This window comes from Pyxicephalus adspersus, chromosome 3, assembly GCF_032062135.1.
Source record: "Pyxicephalus adspersus chromosome 3, UCB_Pads_2.0, whole genome shotgun sequence".
NCBI classification, from domain to species: Eukaryota; Metazoa; Chordata; class Amphibia; order Anura; family Pyxicephalidae; genus Pyxicephalus; species Pyxicephalus adspersus.
Genome location: NC_092860.1, coordinates 139,351,983 through 139,371,095, shown reverse-complemented (window position 1 = coordinate 139,371,095; position 19,113 = coordinate 139,351,983). Strand labels below are relative to the sequence as shown.

The 19,113-nt window shown below is 37.8% G+C and overlaps 1 protein-coding gene across 3 annotated transcripts in view; it reads left to right on the top strand.

The window, feature by feature from the left end:
- Positions 1-19,113, top strand: part of GRK4 (G protein-coupled receptor kinase 4) — a 136,352-nt gene that overhangs the window by 62,598 nt on the left and 54,641 nt on the right. For all 3 annotated transcript variants that reach the window (XM_072406515.1, XM_072406514.1, XM_072406513.1), the window contains one exon: positions 18,108-18,220. In XM_072406515.1, coding sequence (XP_072262616.1) covers positions 18,108-18,220 — 113 coding nt within the window. The remainder of the gene's footprint in view (positions 1-18,107; positions 18,221-19,113) is intronic.

Below are 19,113 nucleotides of genomic sequence, written 5' to 3'. Positions count from 1 at the left end.
ATTCTTTCAATATTCGTCTACATTGTCACATGAGCTTCATGTACTACATACATAATACTACAAATAACCATTTTTAATGCACATTGTGCTGGCATAGTGTGCTTTTGTAAGCATCAGGAAATCCCACCATGCGGCCATCCTATGGGCTCCAAGGCTGGAGAGAATACGCTTTCATCAGTAAAGCTGGGTAATCCAGAAAACCTGGAATGATTTCTTAAAAGCCATTTGTTATGCACTACCAAATGTTTTTAATCATGAACCAGATCCTTTGCAGGTTTGCTGGATCACCCAGCTTCACTGATGAAAGTGTATCTTCTCCAGTCTTGGAGAGCTTTAAAAAAACAGGCCCATTGAGTGAAGCAGAAACTAATAATATTAGTGGTGGTAGTTTCCTTTTTTTTTTTTTTTAATCTGATTATTTATGGTACCTCTTCTAATAACTGAGCCCTGTGCTATCAAGCTGCTTTTCAACTAAAGCCAAATGGTCTTGTCGCTGCCCCTCACGTTGAGGTGGTTTTGCCAATAGGAAGACCTTTTGTTGGACAGTCAATGGGCAGAAGACCTTTTGTTGGACAGTCAGTGGGCACTGTTAACATTACCACTGTTGTGATAATACCGACATATCACGCTTCACTTTACAAAGTCATCTCAAAAACTGCCCCTCTTTTGGCCCACAATCTAATGTCCTTACCATAGTCATTACCAAAGTCCAAGTAAATTTTTTGAGGGAAAGCCATTAAAGCTACCTGCATGTTTTTTAATGTGGGAGAAACTGGGTTTCCTGGAGGGAAACCCATGCAACCCATAACATGCAATTAGTTTGTCTCCTGACCTAGACTTGGACCTGCGACCTAGCTCTGCAAAGACTTTATAACACATCCATTGGCTTTATTTTTTAAGACAAAAAACCTATAAATTAGTTAGAAGCCAGTGAAATAGGAAGGGAATTTTTATTGTTACTCTGACTCAACGTGTCTCCTCTGTCTGATTTTAGTTCAGCTTTAGGCCTGCCTATTCACCGATAGTGCGTGAATGTTCCTTACACCTTAACATCAGTTTCTGTCTCAGTAAATCTTTCCTTATTTAGGAGTTGACAGTGAAGCTCAGCGAACAGAGATTTTAAGATAATGCTACTATATTAATCACTAAATAAACATGGAAACGGGATCTGAGCCCTGGTGCGTATGTTCAGACTGTGCGCTGTCTACTCCCTGTCTCTTGTGCTATGACTGACATGTGAACTGGCAGCCTATAGCAACAATACAAGGAGAACATTCATTCCCGTGAGACAGGATCCAGTTCTAAACAAACTTAAGCCTTTAGTACTTAACTGGAAGGAATATCACATTTTTATAGTTTTTTTATTTTAGTGCGCCGATTGTGAAATTTAACGTCTTCCAACATTTGAAAATTTTGGATTTATTTTAAGTGTCTGTTTTATATTGATAACTCATTCTTTAAAATTTTCAGGGCTAAATGATTTATAGTAATGTCATGTGATGTGGGAGAGGCTCTTACCATAGTCATAAGGTTGCACAGACTGCTTGCAGAATATGATGTAACTTCATTGCATGAATGCCTATAGTTACATTGTCACACATCTCGCTGATGCTGAGAGAGTTTAAACTGCACTTGACCTACAACAATCAGGTCTCTTCAACCATAAAAAAATGAACCCTTTAGACCAGCCATTCTCAGTCTTTTTAACATGAGGGGAACCCTTGAAATAACTTTCAGGTCTTAGGGAACCCTTTCTATCAGGACTTTATACGCAGCTCACAGTACATTTGTATGGTGGTCGATGGGAATAATACCAACCCTCTAACTGACCTGAGAGGTCCAAATTGCTCTCTCTCTCTCTCTCTCTCTCTCACCCCCTCTTTTTTCCATCTCTCCCTCTCCTCTCCTTTTTCTCTCCTCTCCGTCATAAGGGTAGTCTTGTGTAAATCGGCCCTCATGGGTGTGTGGCCCTAATTCTACTCACAGTATTACAGATCAGTGTAAATTTTTTCAGAAACTGTTATGACGTATATTATTTTTTTTTAGTCACAGACAACACAAATGAATATATATGATCATTCAGTACAACAAAATCTTTTCTAAAAAACATATAAACACAAGTGATAATGCTCTGTCCAGACCAGACTCATAAACATTTTTTGTTGGTTCGGTAAACGGTAATTACACTCTTTGGCATGGCCGGTAGACTAGGCACATAAAGTTTTATATATGATCCAAAAGACATTTTTGTATCTGGAAATATTTTCAACATGCTCTACCATTTACCAGAAAGAAAAACAACATAAAACTCCCTGCCTTTGCCAAGTCTGAAGGTAGAAGGAAGCATTTCTTCAGTCTCCTATCGGTGAACACGGTAGCAATTTGCCGACTCGTTTACTTGTTAACTAGAACTATTATTTAATGGAATCCTACATTCTTCAAACTTCTAAATGGTCAAACAAGGTTATGTTTACCAATCTCACATTTATTTCTGGTAAATAAATATTATAAAATTCAAAGGTGTCAGCTATGACATAAATACACGTGTAAAGTCTCTTTACTTATAACTCTGCATTGTATCAATGGCATTGTTCCTTCTAGTTGCTGAGCAATCATTTCTTACTTTATTTGCCATGTTTGTTTGAGGTCATACCTCATCTTCCTGTATGTATTAGAGTACGTTACCTTGAGATCCTTATAGTACAGGGGAGATCTAACTAGTTGTGTCTACCTATGATTATATACCTCTGTATATATAATTACATAAAATTATTCTAAAACCTATTAACAATCTAATCTATTAACATCTTCATGTTTTAAGTGTGCATTTTGCACATTTTGCATTTTATTACTGTAAAACTCTATGTAATGTGTGTTTTGTTGGAAACCCAAGATGGCAGAAGCATGACTTGATTGTTATGAGTGTAGCTTGCAGCTAAATTCTGAACACAGAAATTTTAAATAAAGACCTTAAAGGCCATAAAGTATATAAATACACTTTGTGTGCACCAATTCCTTTGCAAACCCAGATAATTCTGCTGCCCACCCAGTCACTAGGCCCTCGTGTATGCAGTGTATTCAAGATCCCAAGACCAGTATGTTGTGGGATAGCAGGATTTCTCTAGCTGTCTCCTGTTACCATTTGCTGGCCCTCTGACTCTTACAAGGACAAATAAAGGTGGTCACGGTGCCCATTGCACTGGTGGATTATTCTGCTGGAGTTCTCTCTGTCTTACTAGCAACACCTGGGCAGACTTCTGCCGTTAGTGTTTATATAGCACCAACATATTACGCAGAACTTTACAAAGCCTTGTCACTAGCTAAAAAGGGTTCACAACCCAATGTTTCTACCATATGCTTCAAATACCGTATCCACCTCCAGCACTTCCTTGGCCAAGCTAATGATGGGTGTAGTTAGCCCATTCTCAGCCCCTATCAATGTTCCTGAATCCCTGACAATGTTCTGTGTCCAGTACATACACCTAAACTATCTGGCTCACACCTATTTGGTGTTTTACCCAATCTGATCAAGTGGTCCTTTCCCGCAAAACGCATTCCTCAATACTTAGTTGGATCCTAACAGTGATAAGTGATACCCCTTCCATCCCTCTACAAGGAATATATGAACTTTGAACTGTACTATGTTTGAACCATGATACTGACTGTTACTGACTGACTTCAGTTATTGAGGAAATTACTTGGTGACCACCACTGTTCTTGCCTACTTTTGCGTTGGTGTCTAACCTGCTTTTTTGTGTATAATTCTATTTTTAATTTGAAGTTGAGTACTACATATTTAGGTTGTTATGGATCTTAATTGTATTTTCCTCTTTTGAAGTGATGACCAGACTTACAAACCACAAGGCAACTACCTTCCAGTAGTAGATTTTTAATGCGTTGGTATATGGTCTTCCCTCTCCTTTTCTGCCATTTTCCCTGCCTGCCCCTACTTTGCCCATCTTAACCCTTCCAACAAACAAAAATAGTAACAAAAAAAGAAAAATTGCAAATAGGGAAAAAAAAGTCATTGGATAGATTTCTCTTTTTGCTAAATTGCTCCCAATTGCCACTTATAATACTAGTTGTAGCACAGAAAAGAGAGACGGAACAACTAGCTAAAGTAGGTACAAATTTGAGTATAAAAAAATATATAAATGCCAGTTATAAATGTACAGTTAGATTATAATAATTACATTACATACATTTTGTGAGCTGTTCTCTAAGAGCAATGTAAATGTTTTTGTGGAGTGAGGAAGTATGGTTTGATTCTTTGCCAAGTCTGTATTGTTGGCTGTGTCTGTGGCACCGAGCTCCCTCCAGCCTCGTGTCCCCATGTTATAGCTGTGCAGGATTTTGCTGTCATTGGCACTCCTGTGGATTCTCTGTAGGAGCAGATGGAAAATGCACAGCAGGGGGTGATTCAGACATTTTGCCCGAAGCAGTCATGGCTGAGCTGGGGGTTGAGGTGTTCAGTAACATAAATGCACATTACACAAAAACAAAAAAAGCACATATATTCTTGTGTGTTAATTATTGGCAAATATGTCAATTTTTTTTTTCTTCGAGATTTGCTTTAAATTTAACAAATGTCGCTGCCTTTCTTCTCTTTAGCTTAGTTTTATTAATAAGATCTATGAAATGAAGTTGAATGATAGCTGTGGAGCAAAAGTCTCCAAATGGATCCATCATAAGGGCAATTGGGAGTCACAATGGTGCAGATGAGCACTGCAGGCTAAGCCCCAGGTTTTGTCTGACTCAGCGGCTCATGCGGTCTCTGGCCATTTATTGTTGGCATGCCTAGTCTTTTTTTTTTTTTTTTTTGTAATGGCGGCATTGATTTTACAGCACACTGCATTTCTTTATTGTTGGTAATAGTTTTTAGCTATAGTAAATAATTATATGTCACAAACAACAGCTAACAACTGGTGGGTACATGGGGTTTGTAACGCTGGTAATCGTGAGGGGTTAAAACACAAAAAGCTATGCATAGTTTGTGAAATGTGAGCAAGTTATATATACATATGAGTCATTTGTACTTTTCAAGCTGATCATATTTCTGTTATTATAATATGTTTTATGTGCTGGAAAAAAAGTCCTCACTATGAGGTAAGTATCATTATACAGAATTGTCTTTTTCTTTTTCTTTTTAAGTGCATTTTCCCAGATAATATCCCGATACACCCTTATGTGCACTTTGCATTACAATTTAATTTCCCTGCTGTTGTATTAACTAGAATAGAAGTGTGGGAGTTTGGCCTTTGTGACTTTTGTGTTTTCTCTATTGTAGTGTGTACTTAGGGAGCTTACATACATGTGCCAAGTGTATCTGTCACCTACGTCCTCATATCATGAGGGCTACCTGTATTGAGCATACCTGGGAACTTTTGGAAGTCATTGTGGGTTGGGTTGGTCTTATAGCACCGCATGCAGTGCTGAACTGGGTGTTCAACCATTTCCACCACATTAGCAATGATGTGCACATTGCTAATGTGGTGGAAATGGTTGTGCCGTACTTTAGACACTACAGCAAATTGAAGAGTTGGACCATGGTACACATACTGTCTCCTGGTGAAATATGGGGTTGGTTTTGGTGGCAGAAAAAAAAATAGACATCAATGGATTGCACAGATATAAATTATTTGTACACACTTGTAGCTCCAGCACAGCATTTGTATAACCAGCAACATACTATTTCAACTTTGGATGCTGCCGGAGGAATCTTCCAATTTCAACGTGTAAAGGAGATGCAGTATCGTTTTAAATTTTTACCCTGGGAAGAGAACAGATCACACATTTCATAATGGCTCAGCCCTCCATCCCAGCATCAGTTTGCTGCCCTATTTGCTAATAATACTTTTATCATCCTTTTTTGTGGCAGAGCCAAAGGGACCTCCAGGTGACCCACACACCCAGCTGGCACACCCACCCACACACCCTAGCTTGTTAAAGCAATTGGGAACTTTCAGCTGGTCAGTGTTGCCTATGATGCCCTCTATCGCTCTTTTTATTTAAAGTTCTTTTTAATAGTCTTACTTTCTACTAGGGCCTTGTTAATGAGGTTCTAATTTCTTGTTATAATGAAGTTCTTTTATTCTATTGCACAACTTGTTTTTCCTGTGTCTCTGTGATTGTGGCCATCAATGTTACATCTGAAGGACAATAGGTAAGGACAACAGTACTTCCGCCCTTATTCTCCAGCATTATGGGAAATTACACATCCATGGATTTGCTGGATAATTCCTGCTGCTGCAAAATGCTATTAGGGTTGACAAGCAGGGTGGTTACCAATACTGCATTGGTGGATTTTCCCAAAAGAACAGAAATCCTGTGCAGATTATCTGTGCAAGTATTTTTTACAAGCGCTTTAGATTTAAATTTACTCAAAATACCTTGAAAATACCAAATGAACTAAAAATCCCATATTATGCAACTGACTGCATTTTTTGTTGGTTTAGTGTCAATATCAGGCTTTAAAGGAGAACTGTATAATATTTTTTAAATTTTTTAATCACGTTTTACATCACAAGTTTAATATTAAAAAATAAAGATAATTTATCATTTAAAAAAAAAGGTCAGATAACCTGCCAAGGGATTTGTATAACTTTCCCTTTTTTCATAATATATTTACTTTTCTTTGTTTATTAAAATATTATAGATATGTAATTATTGTTATTGTTCAGATGCTGGTATTTATCATCATTTGTAGATTCAAGATTCAGTATGCGGATTTGAGTATGGAGAAGGATTAAAACACCTGTCTGTTAATAGTTGCTATACGGGGCTTACCTTTACTTTCTGTCTTTCTGATAACTATTTCACCAGTCAAGAAATGAAGAAAAATCTAACACAGATAAAAATACATATTGTACAAAGGCTCCTATTCTTTCTCTATTTTCATTAAAGAAAATGCTTTCTGTGTGAGTTGTCGGCAGAATGGGAAGTGAGGGGAAACCTTAGTAATGGAACCCTGGATATCAGAGGAATATATACAATAAAATAAACAAACTGTAGCCATATATTCCCTTATACAATATATAAACAACACTTTCATCACAGTAACTGAATAAAATGTATACGGTGAAACCTATATCCATTAAGAAATAAAAATGATTTTCATATACATTCTTTTCTGGTATTAAAAGACACACACATACTGAGGCCAAACGTAGAAAATGATATTTATGCATTTGTATTTATCATAAAGTAAAAACAATTATAAGGGAATATTAAAGTGTCACATTCAAGACTTATGGCCAGTGACTTAGAAGCAACAGATAAATGAGGATTTCAACACGGCTACCTAGGTTTGTTCTACCTCTTAGATTTTTTTTTTTTGCATTCTCCGTACAGCCCCTGTAACCTAATAGGAAGTTTAATTTGGGGACCATACCTGCCTGCTTAATAATTTTTTGGACAAATACCTGCCTACATTGATGTAGTGGAGTCTTAACGTTCTATCTTTGTAAGATACTTACAAAGTTTTAGCCCTCACCAGGAGCTTCCAAACCAATGGGCAAAAAAAAAAACTAAATAAGTCCACATAAGTATTTCTTGTTATAAGGCAATGCCATATTATGAAATACAAATAACAATATTTGTTGTAGAATTTCTAAAATTATTATAGGGTTGAGTTAGCAGAGGCCTGATAACATTCTAATTGATTTGTTCCTTGTTTGGATCAGTGTTGACCAAAAACACAGACTGTGCCTTATGTGACCCTTTTTAATACAGTGATCTAAGGGACGTTGAACCGAGTCGATAGCTTCCAATTGACATCAGCTGCCAGCTTAAATGGCAGACCAGGGAATATTTCCACTGTGACCTTCCCTTTGAATGAGTGAACTTAAACATTAACTCACTTCACTGGCGATGACCTCCAAAGAACGCACAGAGAATGAATATCCTGTGAATGCATTGTGTTTTAAATTGGCTGCTAGCAGTTTGCATTGTAAACAGAACATGTATTAGACTCATCATCTAGAAAGAACTAACTTTTGTTGTTAGAGGCAAGGTTTGCTGTATTTTCTGCAGGGTTGCTAGTAGATCAGAAAAGTAAAGACCATAAAGATTAAAAAGTAACACAAGCTTAATGGATCATTCGCACTTGTTCATTTCTGTGCTTTAAAGCATGTTGTATTGCATGTTAATTTGTTGTATGTTAAGGCAGCCTACACATTTGTAAGAACTGGCCAGGAAAAAGAATGGATTAAATACCTGACATGCAGCTTTTTTTCTATAGCAGTACACCAAAACATGTGATAATGTGTTATTGTGTGTTGTAGTGAGCTGTAACGTGTGCATCAGACCTGCAGTGCCTTAGTGCAATGGGGTGCCATTCAAAATGTAACATACATTGTGGTGGCACATGCATTACCAGAAGGTGTTACTCCAATTGCAAAGTGTGTTTTAGTTAAAGCTTATTACGTAGATAATTCTAACCCCCACCCACATACAGACCACTGTTCTAAACCATCAAATTGTGTGCCGGCCTAAAAAAAAAAAAAAAAAGCCTAAACCATCTTGTGATTTATCTTGTGTCAGAGTGGGTTTTCTTTAGGTATTCATGCCACTCCAAGCAAGGTATCCATGCTATTGCCTAAGTTTTATGAACACTTGCTATTTGGTTCCGGTCCTAGGTCGCTCCAGCAGCTGCATTTACTTCTAATTGCTATACACGGAGTAAAAATGGTAGTATAGACAATAGAACTTTATGGCCAGTGATGGGTAAGTTATTTAAAGTTTTAAGGGGTGTTTTTGAAGCATAGCAGTACTTGGAGCTTCAGACCATAGGCTAATCTCCGACTTTAGGTTTGCTATCACAAAGTTCTACTGTATACATCAAGTCCTAGCTATATGTTCTTTAATATTTGATAGTAATCCACGGATAAAAGTGTGCTCACTGACAGAGCAAGGAGGGACAGGGTGCTACATCAGGCTAAAAAAAATATAAAGAAAAATAAAATATAAAAAAAGCAATATACAGTAGACACTCAACTATCCTGCTCGCGACTATCCGGCCTGATTAAAAAATTCTCTGTAATAAAATCCTGGGGCATTGTGGGCGGGTGTCTGCTGTGGTCCTCCTGCATGGTGCAAGTTAAGACGTGCAGGGTGCAGATTTTGCCTGCACTTCTCCGGTAGTGTGTCGAATGTCAGCGGGTGGAGCGTGCGGGTTGCTGGTCTGTGGAAGTGAGTACTGTAATAATAGAACTCCCGCCTGTTTTTTTTTTTGTGTTATCCGGCCTGCCCTTCCGCCACATTAAGCCGGATAGTTCAGAGTCTACTGTATATCTTTATGAATATAATAGCTTTAAAAAACAAATTCACGGCCTTCTGACTTGTATCACAAACACCATTGGTGAAGGTGTAAAATTGAACGGGGTAAAATTGCTCAGGAAACTACTTATTAACAATATAACACACATATAACAATTGGGGGGGTACACAGATGCCCCTGGAATTTGTCTACCTGTGCAAATTCATTTTATATATGTGGCAGTTATGTTATAACTCTTCTTGTTTTGTCTGTTGTATCTTAGGTGCCTCTCTCCGTCTCTAAACCCCCAGAGAAAATAGTAGGTGGCTCTCCACTCTTCTACTAATGGCAGTTAGCTTCCTCTAAAATAGTAGCGGTACTGCCTGGTAAAATGTTACTGGACCTAAACCAGAGAAATAGACTGGCAAGCCAGGTTTTTTGCAAGTACTATCTAGGCCATTGCCTTTTCATAATGTTTATATCCCAAAAGAATACCTAAAACATTATAATAAAACTAATTCTTTGAGGTTCAGTGGAAAAGATATGACTAATATCACTGGTTAGTGAAAACATTTTGGAAATTATAAAGGTGGTTAATACTAACCTTGAAGAGGACTAAATTGTAATTCTGTAAGTGTAATTCTGGGTGATAATGGCTCTTGTAGTACGCAGGCACCATCCTATGTAAGATCAGTCTGCCTCAGTGCTCAATGAACTCCAGCAACACAGGAGTTCTATGGGACCCAGGTTGAGAATAGCTGGTCTAAGCAATTTGCAATTATTTAGTACTGCCATGTGCTAACCCACTGTTTCTCAACCAGGGTTCCTCCAGAGGTTGCTAAGGGTTCCTTGTGCAATAGGCAGTTTTTGGATCTCAGGGCAGTTTAACCAATATTCTTTTTGGCTATCTTGCAATGTAAGTTATTACAAGTATTTATAGCAGGGGTTCCTTAAAGCGGAACTATCATGAAAAAACACACTTACAGATAGAAAAACCCCTCTATCATCCAAGTAAAGTTGGCCCTTTGCCTTCCATCTCCCTTCTTTGTCCTGGTGATGGACTGGACACCGGGTGCTGTCATCTTCTTCCGCCTTATTCCTGGTGGTTCTTCCTACGTCACCGATCTCGCACTGGACGTGTGCGTCTGGCTTTTTTAAAATTTTTTGCAGTTTAAGAAAACCCGATTTAAGGCATGCGCAGAAGGAGCAGCTCAGCCCCCTTGGATATGTGACGTAGATATCCCAGGATGCTGTGGGCTTCCTATTCAGTCTTTACCATTGCAAGGTGTCTCCCCTTAAAATGTTAAAAAATTTTTTTACCTTCTATAAAGTTTTTATATAAAGTATATATTTTTTATATAATTTTTTATAAAGTAAAAAATGTAATTGCTCCACTTTAAAAACCTGAAAGTTATTTAATGTTAAAAGGTGGAGAAACACTGGTCTAGGCTTACAAATGTTCTGTCTTGCCATGTGCCAACCCAACTGACAATATACATAAAACCAGACTTTTTTGTTTTGTATTTTTATCTTTTTATTATGAAGCAGAAATATTTTTACCTGCACAAGATACAGAATTATCCCTCAGTATGACTTAAGATTCAAAGTACTGTACTTGGTGACAATATCATTGGCAACGATCACTGAAGTTTTTATGAACGCTTTAAAACTTTTTATTTGACACTTAGGAAAGACAGAACTTCTGGCAGGAAAGTTATCAGGATATGAGTCTTAAGAGCACTCATATTGTGTGAACATGGGCTGTGTATTACCAGTAAAACTGTATTGGGGAATGTCTGTAAAAATGTAATTGCACCTGGTCATCATTTTTCTGTCCCATCTTCGTATAAAACAGATGTTAAGGCTTTCCTTGAATTGGTGTATTCACAGAAAGATTACTCAACAATCCCAATCAAAAAAGCAAGGAAGGGGTATATTTGTTTAATGATACATTCCTTCCTCTTGTTATCCTTCAAACATGTGTTCCCCAAAAATATATTTTTCACATATCTATAACTACTGTGACTACAATTCATGCTCCGTTCAGAATGTCTTCATTTGTACCCACCCAATTGTGTTGTAAAGAGCTGAGACTATACCTCTAACACCCCCCATGATACAGCATGCAATGCATCATGGGACATGTAATTATATTATAGGCAGGAGGCAGACTTCACTGCCTCACTACTGCCCTCTAGTGTTTTGCCAGAAATATATATATAAAACTACCAGCAGCATCTACACAAACTGACTGCATTAATCAACCTTTAAAAGTAAGAACACATTTTTAATTGCTTTTTGCTCGTACTTTTTGCTCTCATTTTAATGTGAGGACAGTGACTTTAGATCTTTTCACATAACAGTGGGCAGGTCTGTTTTTTTATTGGGTTGATTTCTCTTAACTTCCTGTTCTTTCCTGTAGAGGAATCACCCCCCTTTTTTGCTCCAGTGTTTATTTAAACATTGGGATATTTTCTCATTTTCAAGACACTAGAACAAATAGAGGGTCTAAAGCTCCCTAATTAAAATTTAGATGGCAATAAAAAACTTGATAGGGGTTCCAATCTTTAATAAAGTTTGGGGTTTAGATACATTGTAAAGCCTAGATCAGAAACTCATTTTTTAAACTAGAAAAATAATCACCAAGTGATTGGCAATGGTGATCTAGGAGCAGTAAAACGTCTGGCTCCCAACGACGATCTGAACATATCCTAAATCTTTGTCTTTTCAAGTTGTTTGAACTTATTATGTGCTGTAGTTTGGGGTCCTGGTCTTCCAGTTGGATCAATTCAGATGTGTTTTCTAGTTCATATTTTAACAGCAGAACTAAACTAAAAATAAAAAAATCACACTTACCTTTAATCCCGACAATCTCTCGATGGCGCTGCTTCTTACCACGATTTGGTCCCGCGTCGTCCTGGGATTTCTGTTCGTTCCAGTGCAAAGGAAGTGCCGGGCACCACAATCTTCTGTGTTCTCTTGTCTTCTTTCCACATCACCCGTCTCGCACTGTGCAGGTGTGAGATTGGGTGACCTAGCCGCTGTGAAGAGGGGAAATAGACGATACTACTGGGTTTGGGTGAGATCAGCAACTCGTTCCCTTTGGTGGAAAAATGCTCCTTCTGAGCATGCCCAAAATCAGGGAATGCACAGAAGGAGCAGACAGAGCCTCCCGGGATGCATGCCCCTGCGGCGATCAAGACTTATAGGGGCAGTGCTGCACCAAAAAAAAGTGTCTTGCACTTCAAATAAATAAGTAAGTAAAAATGTTGAGTTTAGGTCCGCTTTAAACTAAAAAGAAAAATCTCAGAAAAAGCTTGTAGTGGATCAAAGCCAGGGGTGGGTAGAACGCATTAACCATAACAAGGCAAACCACGTTTTTACAAAAATAACAAAAACAGTTTACATGGGGTCGGCTTACAAAGTTAATAAAGAATTTCTGTCCGTGACAAATGGCTTTAGTGAAAGTCCGCATAGATTGTTTATCCTTTCATGGTTTTCATTTTTTACATATCTCTCGTGCTTATTTATTCTTCCAGAGGACATTTTTTTTTTGGGGATCATGTAAATAAATAACCCAATATTATCATACCACAGATATGCTATGGTTTATGTGATTAATTTCAGACGTGTGTCATAGAAATATATTTAGGGTGATATGAAGAATGGTCGCTATTTTCACCAAATGTTTTATTCCCTCTAAATGGTGGAGAAGATGTGTTTATGACACATTGTCCAAATTATAGAATGTAGGCTGCAAGACTCTAAAGAGAATTGTTCCCAACTACAGAGGAAAAACAAATCCACTCCCAAAAATGCTACAACAACAAGACAACAACAACTAGATTTACATGTGTTATTTCCTTGGACCCTGATTGTCGACATTAGCCTACGTTTTGCAGAAGAATTTGTTTTTGAGCTGGGTGGGAAGAAGCTGTAGGCAGATGGCAGTCCCTGTATTGTGACCCAACTCTTCAGTAACTACCCAAAACAGTCAGGTGGTTACTGAAACGTTCCAAGTGGTGCGCCCAGCTAAAAGTGGCTGGGGAGAACTTTGCCTTCAATGCGTGTGTTGCAAAACTAAAATTGCTACATTACAACAATATCAAATACCTTAATTTTATGTGGTCACGTGATCTTGATATGTGGCCGCACTTTAGTATCCTGATGTTCGGTGAAGCTGAGAGGAGGAGTGTGATGGTTCTTGCTGATGCTGCCGTTCTGTTTATGCAAGTTTTGGTAATGGTAGCACAGAGCCAGTTGGCACTATTGGTGATATGGTCCATCGGAAAAGATCATGGAGCTGGAACAAGAACTAACTATGGGGAAGACAGCAATGCTATGAATGCGTACAGAGCTCTGTAACTCAGATCTGTTCTGTGCTTGATGTGGTCAGAGATGAAAGTGGAAGTGGTAGTAAATTGTGGAATTTATAGGGAAATAGAGACCACAAGCAATGGAAGGCAAGTGACACTCTACACAATAACGTTTTTCAAATATAAATAATAATAATTGTCCTTGATGTTGTGGCATCTTCTTCTGTCCTGAACAAATCTCCCAGATTACGGTAGACCCATGGTCAAAATAAACCATTTTCCAAACTGCCTTCTGTATTTTAAAGCAGGGCTGTTTCTAGGTATAAGCAACCTGAACAAGCCTTCTACGGCTCCACCATTCTCTTTGCTTACCTGCCAGTCTGTTCCTTTATGTATAATATGAGCTCTTCTCCTTCCATATGCATAGCAGCACAAGAAAGTGTAATATAATGGCCATAGCTACCTGTTACAGCATCTGGTAAAACCACATTTGGAGTCTTGCTAAAAAAGTTAATACTTTGGAGGTATTATATCTGCATTTTTTTTATTTTACAATACATATGAATAATCTGTGGCAAAACCTGTGGCTTCTGATATAACAGTTGGTTTCCACATACCTGAGAAGCTCCTTGAAGCCATTAATATTAAAAAGCCCCTTTTTTCTGTATTTAATTTAAAAGCTGTGCTTTTTCCTTCCTCTGACGTATGAACAGCACTCGCTGGTAGCTGCTGAGACACTCCAGAGTCCATGCAGAGTGCAGCCACGCAGAGTTCACTTAAATATTTCAAGAGTCAGAAAAGAGATTAGCAGACTGACAGAGACATTTATAATGTGAAAGCCAAATATCTCTTCACATTCAAATACCAGGGTTAGAACAGGTTTATGTAATGTGTATGGAGTCCTAAGGCTACGTATTTCAGGAATCACCGACCTGTGAAGAAATTGCAAATACCAATAATTATCACACATTTCTTAAACGAAAGACAGATGAATAAAAAAAATGCAAAAAAAGTAAAATAAATCACATAACGCTAAACGTTGGGTAGCAAACATGTATTTCTTAGAATTAGTAACTATTGCATATATTGTCTAGTAACTATTATATTAACAATAATGCAAATACACAAAAGATCTAAATTGGTACACTTTGTTTTATTATATTTATATTTGTGTATTTAGTCATATATAGAGAGAGATACACATTTTGTTTTATTATATTTTTATTTATATTGTTTGTGTGTGTGTATATGTGTGTATATATATATATATATATATATATATATATATATATGAGAGATTGATATGGATAGATAATAGGAAAATGAATATTTGTAGAATTTGTCTTTTTCTACTTTTTATTGTTTTCTCCTTTTATCAGTTTATATAATGTTTTACTTACAGTAAACAATGCTACCTCCGTGACATAATATTCACAACCTATCCTTCTTGGGTGAAAAATCCATACCTAATTTTAAATATCTTTGAACTTTAGTTCCTATTCATTCAACAACATCAGTGGTATTGTGTTGTAGTTCTTAAAAGTGCTGTGATGCATGACAGTGTGGTGTGGTACATTATAGAGTTTCCTGTGCTGATGTACAACGTTTTCTAGACGCAGCACGTTCAGTATTCTTACCATAAATTGTTTTTAGGCAGCTCCCGGATTGTGACGTTACAGTAACCTCTTAACAGCCGGATGGTTATTGTAAATTGCTGGGTGGTGCGCCCAGCCAAAAAGGACTGGGGAGAACACTGACGTTGTTGTGAACTATTAGGCAAATTGCCTGTAGGATGCTGATGTGTAAAAAAGCCATCTGTGCCTTTTCATTATATTTTTATAGTTTATAATAAATGTAGAGCGAGGAATATGTTGGGCTGCCATCTGGCTCTAGTCGTCCTTGCTAAATGGAGACATTTTTTTAGGTGTCCACTGTAGGGTGCATTATGGATGTGAGAATGTAGAAAATCTGGAGGCAACTCAACATTCATACCCAGTGACACTGGTGATTGGGCTAATTTGTAATATTTGTAAAATTGTAAAAAACATTTTTAAAAGTTTCATAACCCTATAAGAATTCACAGTTTCTATTGTTCCCTCGAATATAAAAAATAAAGCTTAACATGTTGTGTTTTGCAAATGTGTTAATATTGAGCTGTACCCGTATGTCTAAAAACACAATTTAGCTCAGTGTCTAGTTCCCTGGCCTTTGCAGCGCTGGTTTCTAATTTCGAATCTTGGCCATGGCACTATCTGCATGGAGTTTCTATGTTCTTCCCATGTTTGCTTGGGTTTCCTCTGGGTTCTCCAGTGTACTCCCACATTCCAGAAACCTGCAGTTAGGTTAATTGGCTTCCCCCCAAAATTGCCCTGTGATAATGACATATGACTATGGTAGGGACATTAGATTGTGAGCTCCATTGAGGGACAGCTAGTGACATGACTACGGCCTTTGTACAGCGCTGCGTAATATGTTGGCACTATATAAATACTTTGTAATAATAATAACCTGCAAGTCTTTCTTGAACCCTCTGTTTTGGATTTTGCTTATAAGACCATGGTTGCAGAAAATATTGTATTCTAATTACCTTATAGGGCTAGTTCATGCAGTAATAGTATCAGATCCATTAATTGTTATATTTAATTGCCATTGTCTATATTGTATGTGACCGTAAAATGGGTTTGGACAAAATTAAACAATGCAAAGGTTGCTGGAGTAGTTGCATTTGTGTTTCTAAACTATACTATGGAAATAAACTGTAAATGCCACTATTACATTAAATGGACAACTTGGCATGCATGTCATAACCTTTGTTAATGAAATAATGTTTTTGTTTAAATTTATATTTAATATTTAATTGGCTTCCCCCCAAAAAATGACCTTAGACTACATTAATGCCATATGACCATGGTAGGGACATTAGAATGTGAGCCCTTTGAGGGACAGTTAGTGTCACGACTATGGACTTTGTACAGCGCTGTGTAATATGATGGATCTATTTGAATACTCTGAAAAAATATATCTTAAATTTCCTAAACACAAACATGCAATACAAGCAGATTTGTGTTTTCCTTAACCACCTAGCTGTTAAGTCCGACCTTCGTTCGTGCAAAAAAAAACGGCTAGGATTGTTAACCCCGAGATTTTCCCCATCCATACTTACCTGGTCCCCCTGTGCTCATCCAGCGTCGTTTTCGTATTCCAGCGTCGTCCTCCGTCCAGTGTCGTCTGTCGATCTCCCTCTCCAGCGTCGGGTGCCAGCGGGACCGGTAAGATGCCGGCCGGCGGAACACAAGATGCCTTCTTACCTGGTCCCGCTGATTGTCCCACGTCCTTCTCGTTCCAGCGCCGGATGATCTCTGAAGGGAGAAGCCGTCCGGCGGAGAAAAAAAAAACGGACGGCTCCTCCCTGCGCGCGTGATGACGTCGGCGCGTGTGCGGGAAATTCAAATAGAAACTCATTCATTCATTTTGTATTGGATTCAATACAAACTCCTGTATTCAATCCAATACAAAAAAATTAAAAAAATAAATAAAATAAAAGTAAATAACAAAATAATTCAAAACAAACCCCAATAAATACAGAATCAAAGTTTTAAAAATTGCCACTTATTCCCTGGATGGCTAGTGTGTAACACTGTGTCTTATCTTACCTTTGCTGATCTTCGCCTAATTTTGACCATTTGCTGCCTGCTTTGACCTCTGCCTGGACTCTGACATCTCTGCCTGCCGCCTGCCCTGACCTCTGCCTGGACTCTGACATCTCCGCCTGCTTTGACCTCTGCTTGGACTCTGACATCTCTGCCTGGACCTGGACATCACCGCCTGCCTGACCCCTGCCATGGCTTCAAGCTTTGTTTATGTAGTCATGTTTAAGCTGATTTTTGTGTTTTTCCTTTAATTTTATTAAAAGTAATTTTTTTTTTTTTAAATGATTGTGTGTTTCAAACATTTTTTATATTCATAATATCTACTAGAACCCCTGTTCGGACATATTTCTGTAAGTTACAGGTCTACAATTTAAAAAAAAAAATTCATGAAAAACAGTGGATCACTTTTGGTACAGAAATCTAGACCTCAGTGTAACGCTCAGGAGGTTAAGACAAAGTTTCTAGATTTATTTATTTTTTTAAAGTGTAAGTTGCCAATAAATGCTAAGTCTGTGAACTATTTGCAGGTCATTAGATATCCCTATAAATATGACGGCATTGACTGACTTGCAGTAAATTATACATAACCCTAACCCTAAGTGAAATGTCACCTTCTAATGAGTTGTGAGATCCCAGCTGGATGCAATAATTAAACTGTGACTCTAATAATGAGCTGTGTAATCTGTATGAGCAGTGTTGCCAATTGTTATTTGTTTTCTTTATTGGTTGATTTGTACAGAATTTCCTTATTTGTCTTCATAAATTAATTCTTCATGGGAGCGCAAAAACAAATATGGAGCCTACAGCTTCCTATTTGTAAATCGGCACCTTTCATTTACAAATTTCGAGTATTCTAAGTGTTGCTTTTTCTTTGTTGTTTTCCAGAAAGAGACTACGGCAGTGTCTGTGAGAAGCAGCCAATAGGAAGACTGCTGTTCAGACAGTTTTGTGACACACGGCGAGAACTGAAAAGGTGCATTGAGTTTCTGGATTCAGTGGTAAGCCCATTTCTAGACTTTCTCTGATTAGATGTTCGAAACCTTTTTTTTATTAATAGGCAGATGCAAGCAATAGCTTACTAATACTTAAGTCTAGTCATACCCCAACCATACCCATCTCAGGAAAGTCAATTCAACTGGGTGCTGGTTAGTTTAATCATCTTAAAGGTCTTGGAGACCTTTTATGGTGGCCTTCAAAGTCTAGCTTCTGCACCAACATCTTGGCCATTTACGCCAAGCAAATTTTGTCTTTCTTTCCATTAGACCATTTTACCTACAGTATACAATTTATTCCTTTGGAAGAAATAAATGAACCAGCTAAAGGAATGTAATGATATTATTGTAGCGTTTTCAGGGCTAAATACTTCCATATACTTCCTTTTTCTTGTTTAAATCTTCGATCATCTTAATTGACCCGGAAGATTGTAAGTCCTGCTTGAGGCCCATATGCGGATCTTAACGATTATGACAGCTCGAATGAGTGATCAGGCAGGTTACAATGCCTTTTGCAGAAGGGACATTGCTTCTCCCTTTTGTGCAATAAAGCCCTACCTGACTCCAGATTTTAAAGTAGATCTTTAGTTCCGCTTTAAAAGATTGAATTTCTAAAATTGTTCACTACCTACTTCTTTGACTTCAAGTCCTTCTCGTGCAGACACATGGTTTCTACTGTATTGTAGGAATGTTTGGAAATGTTGTCTGGCATCTATTGTTTTTCCAACCTTAGTTGAGGACCCTTCCTCTTTCAGATTATTTGATGCCCCATGGTATTTTACTCACTCCATCCTGGGGGGTGTCATTTATTCACTATAGGTGATTATTGCAGAATTGCACTCATGTCCATGCTTGGAGAGGAAGACCCTTGATGTCATTTGACTTGATAAAAGATATCA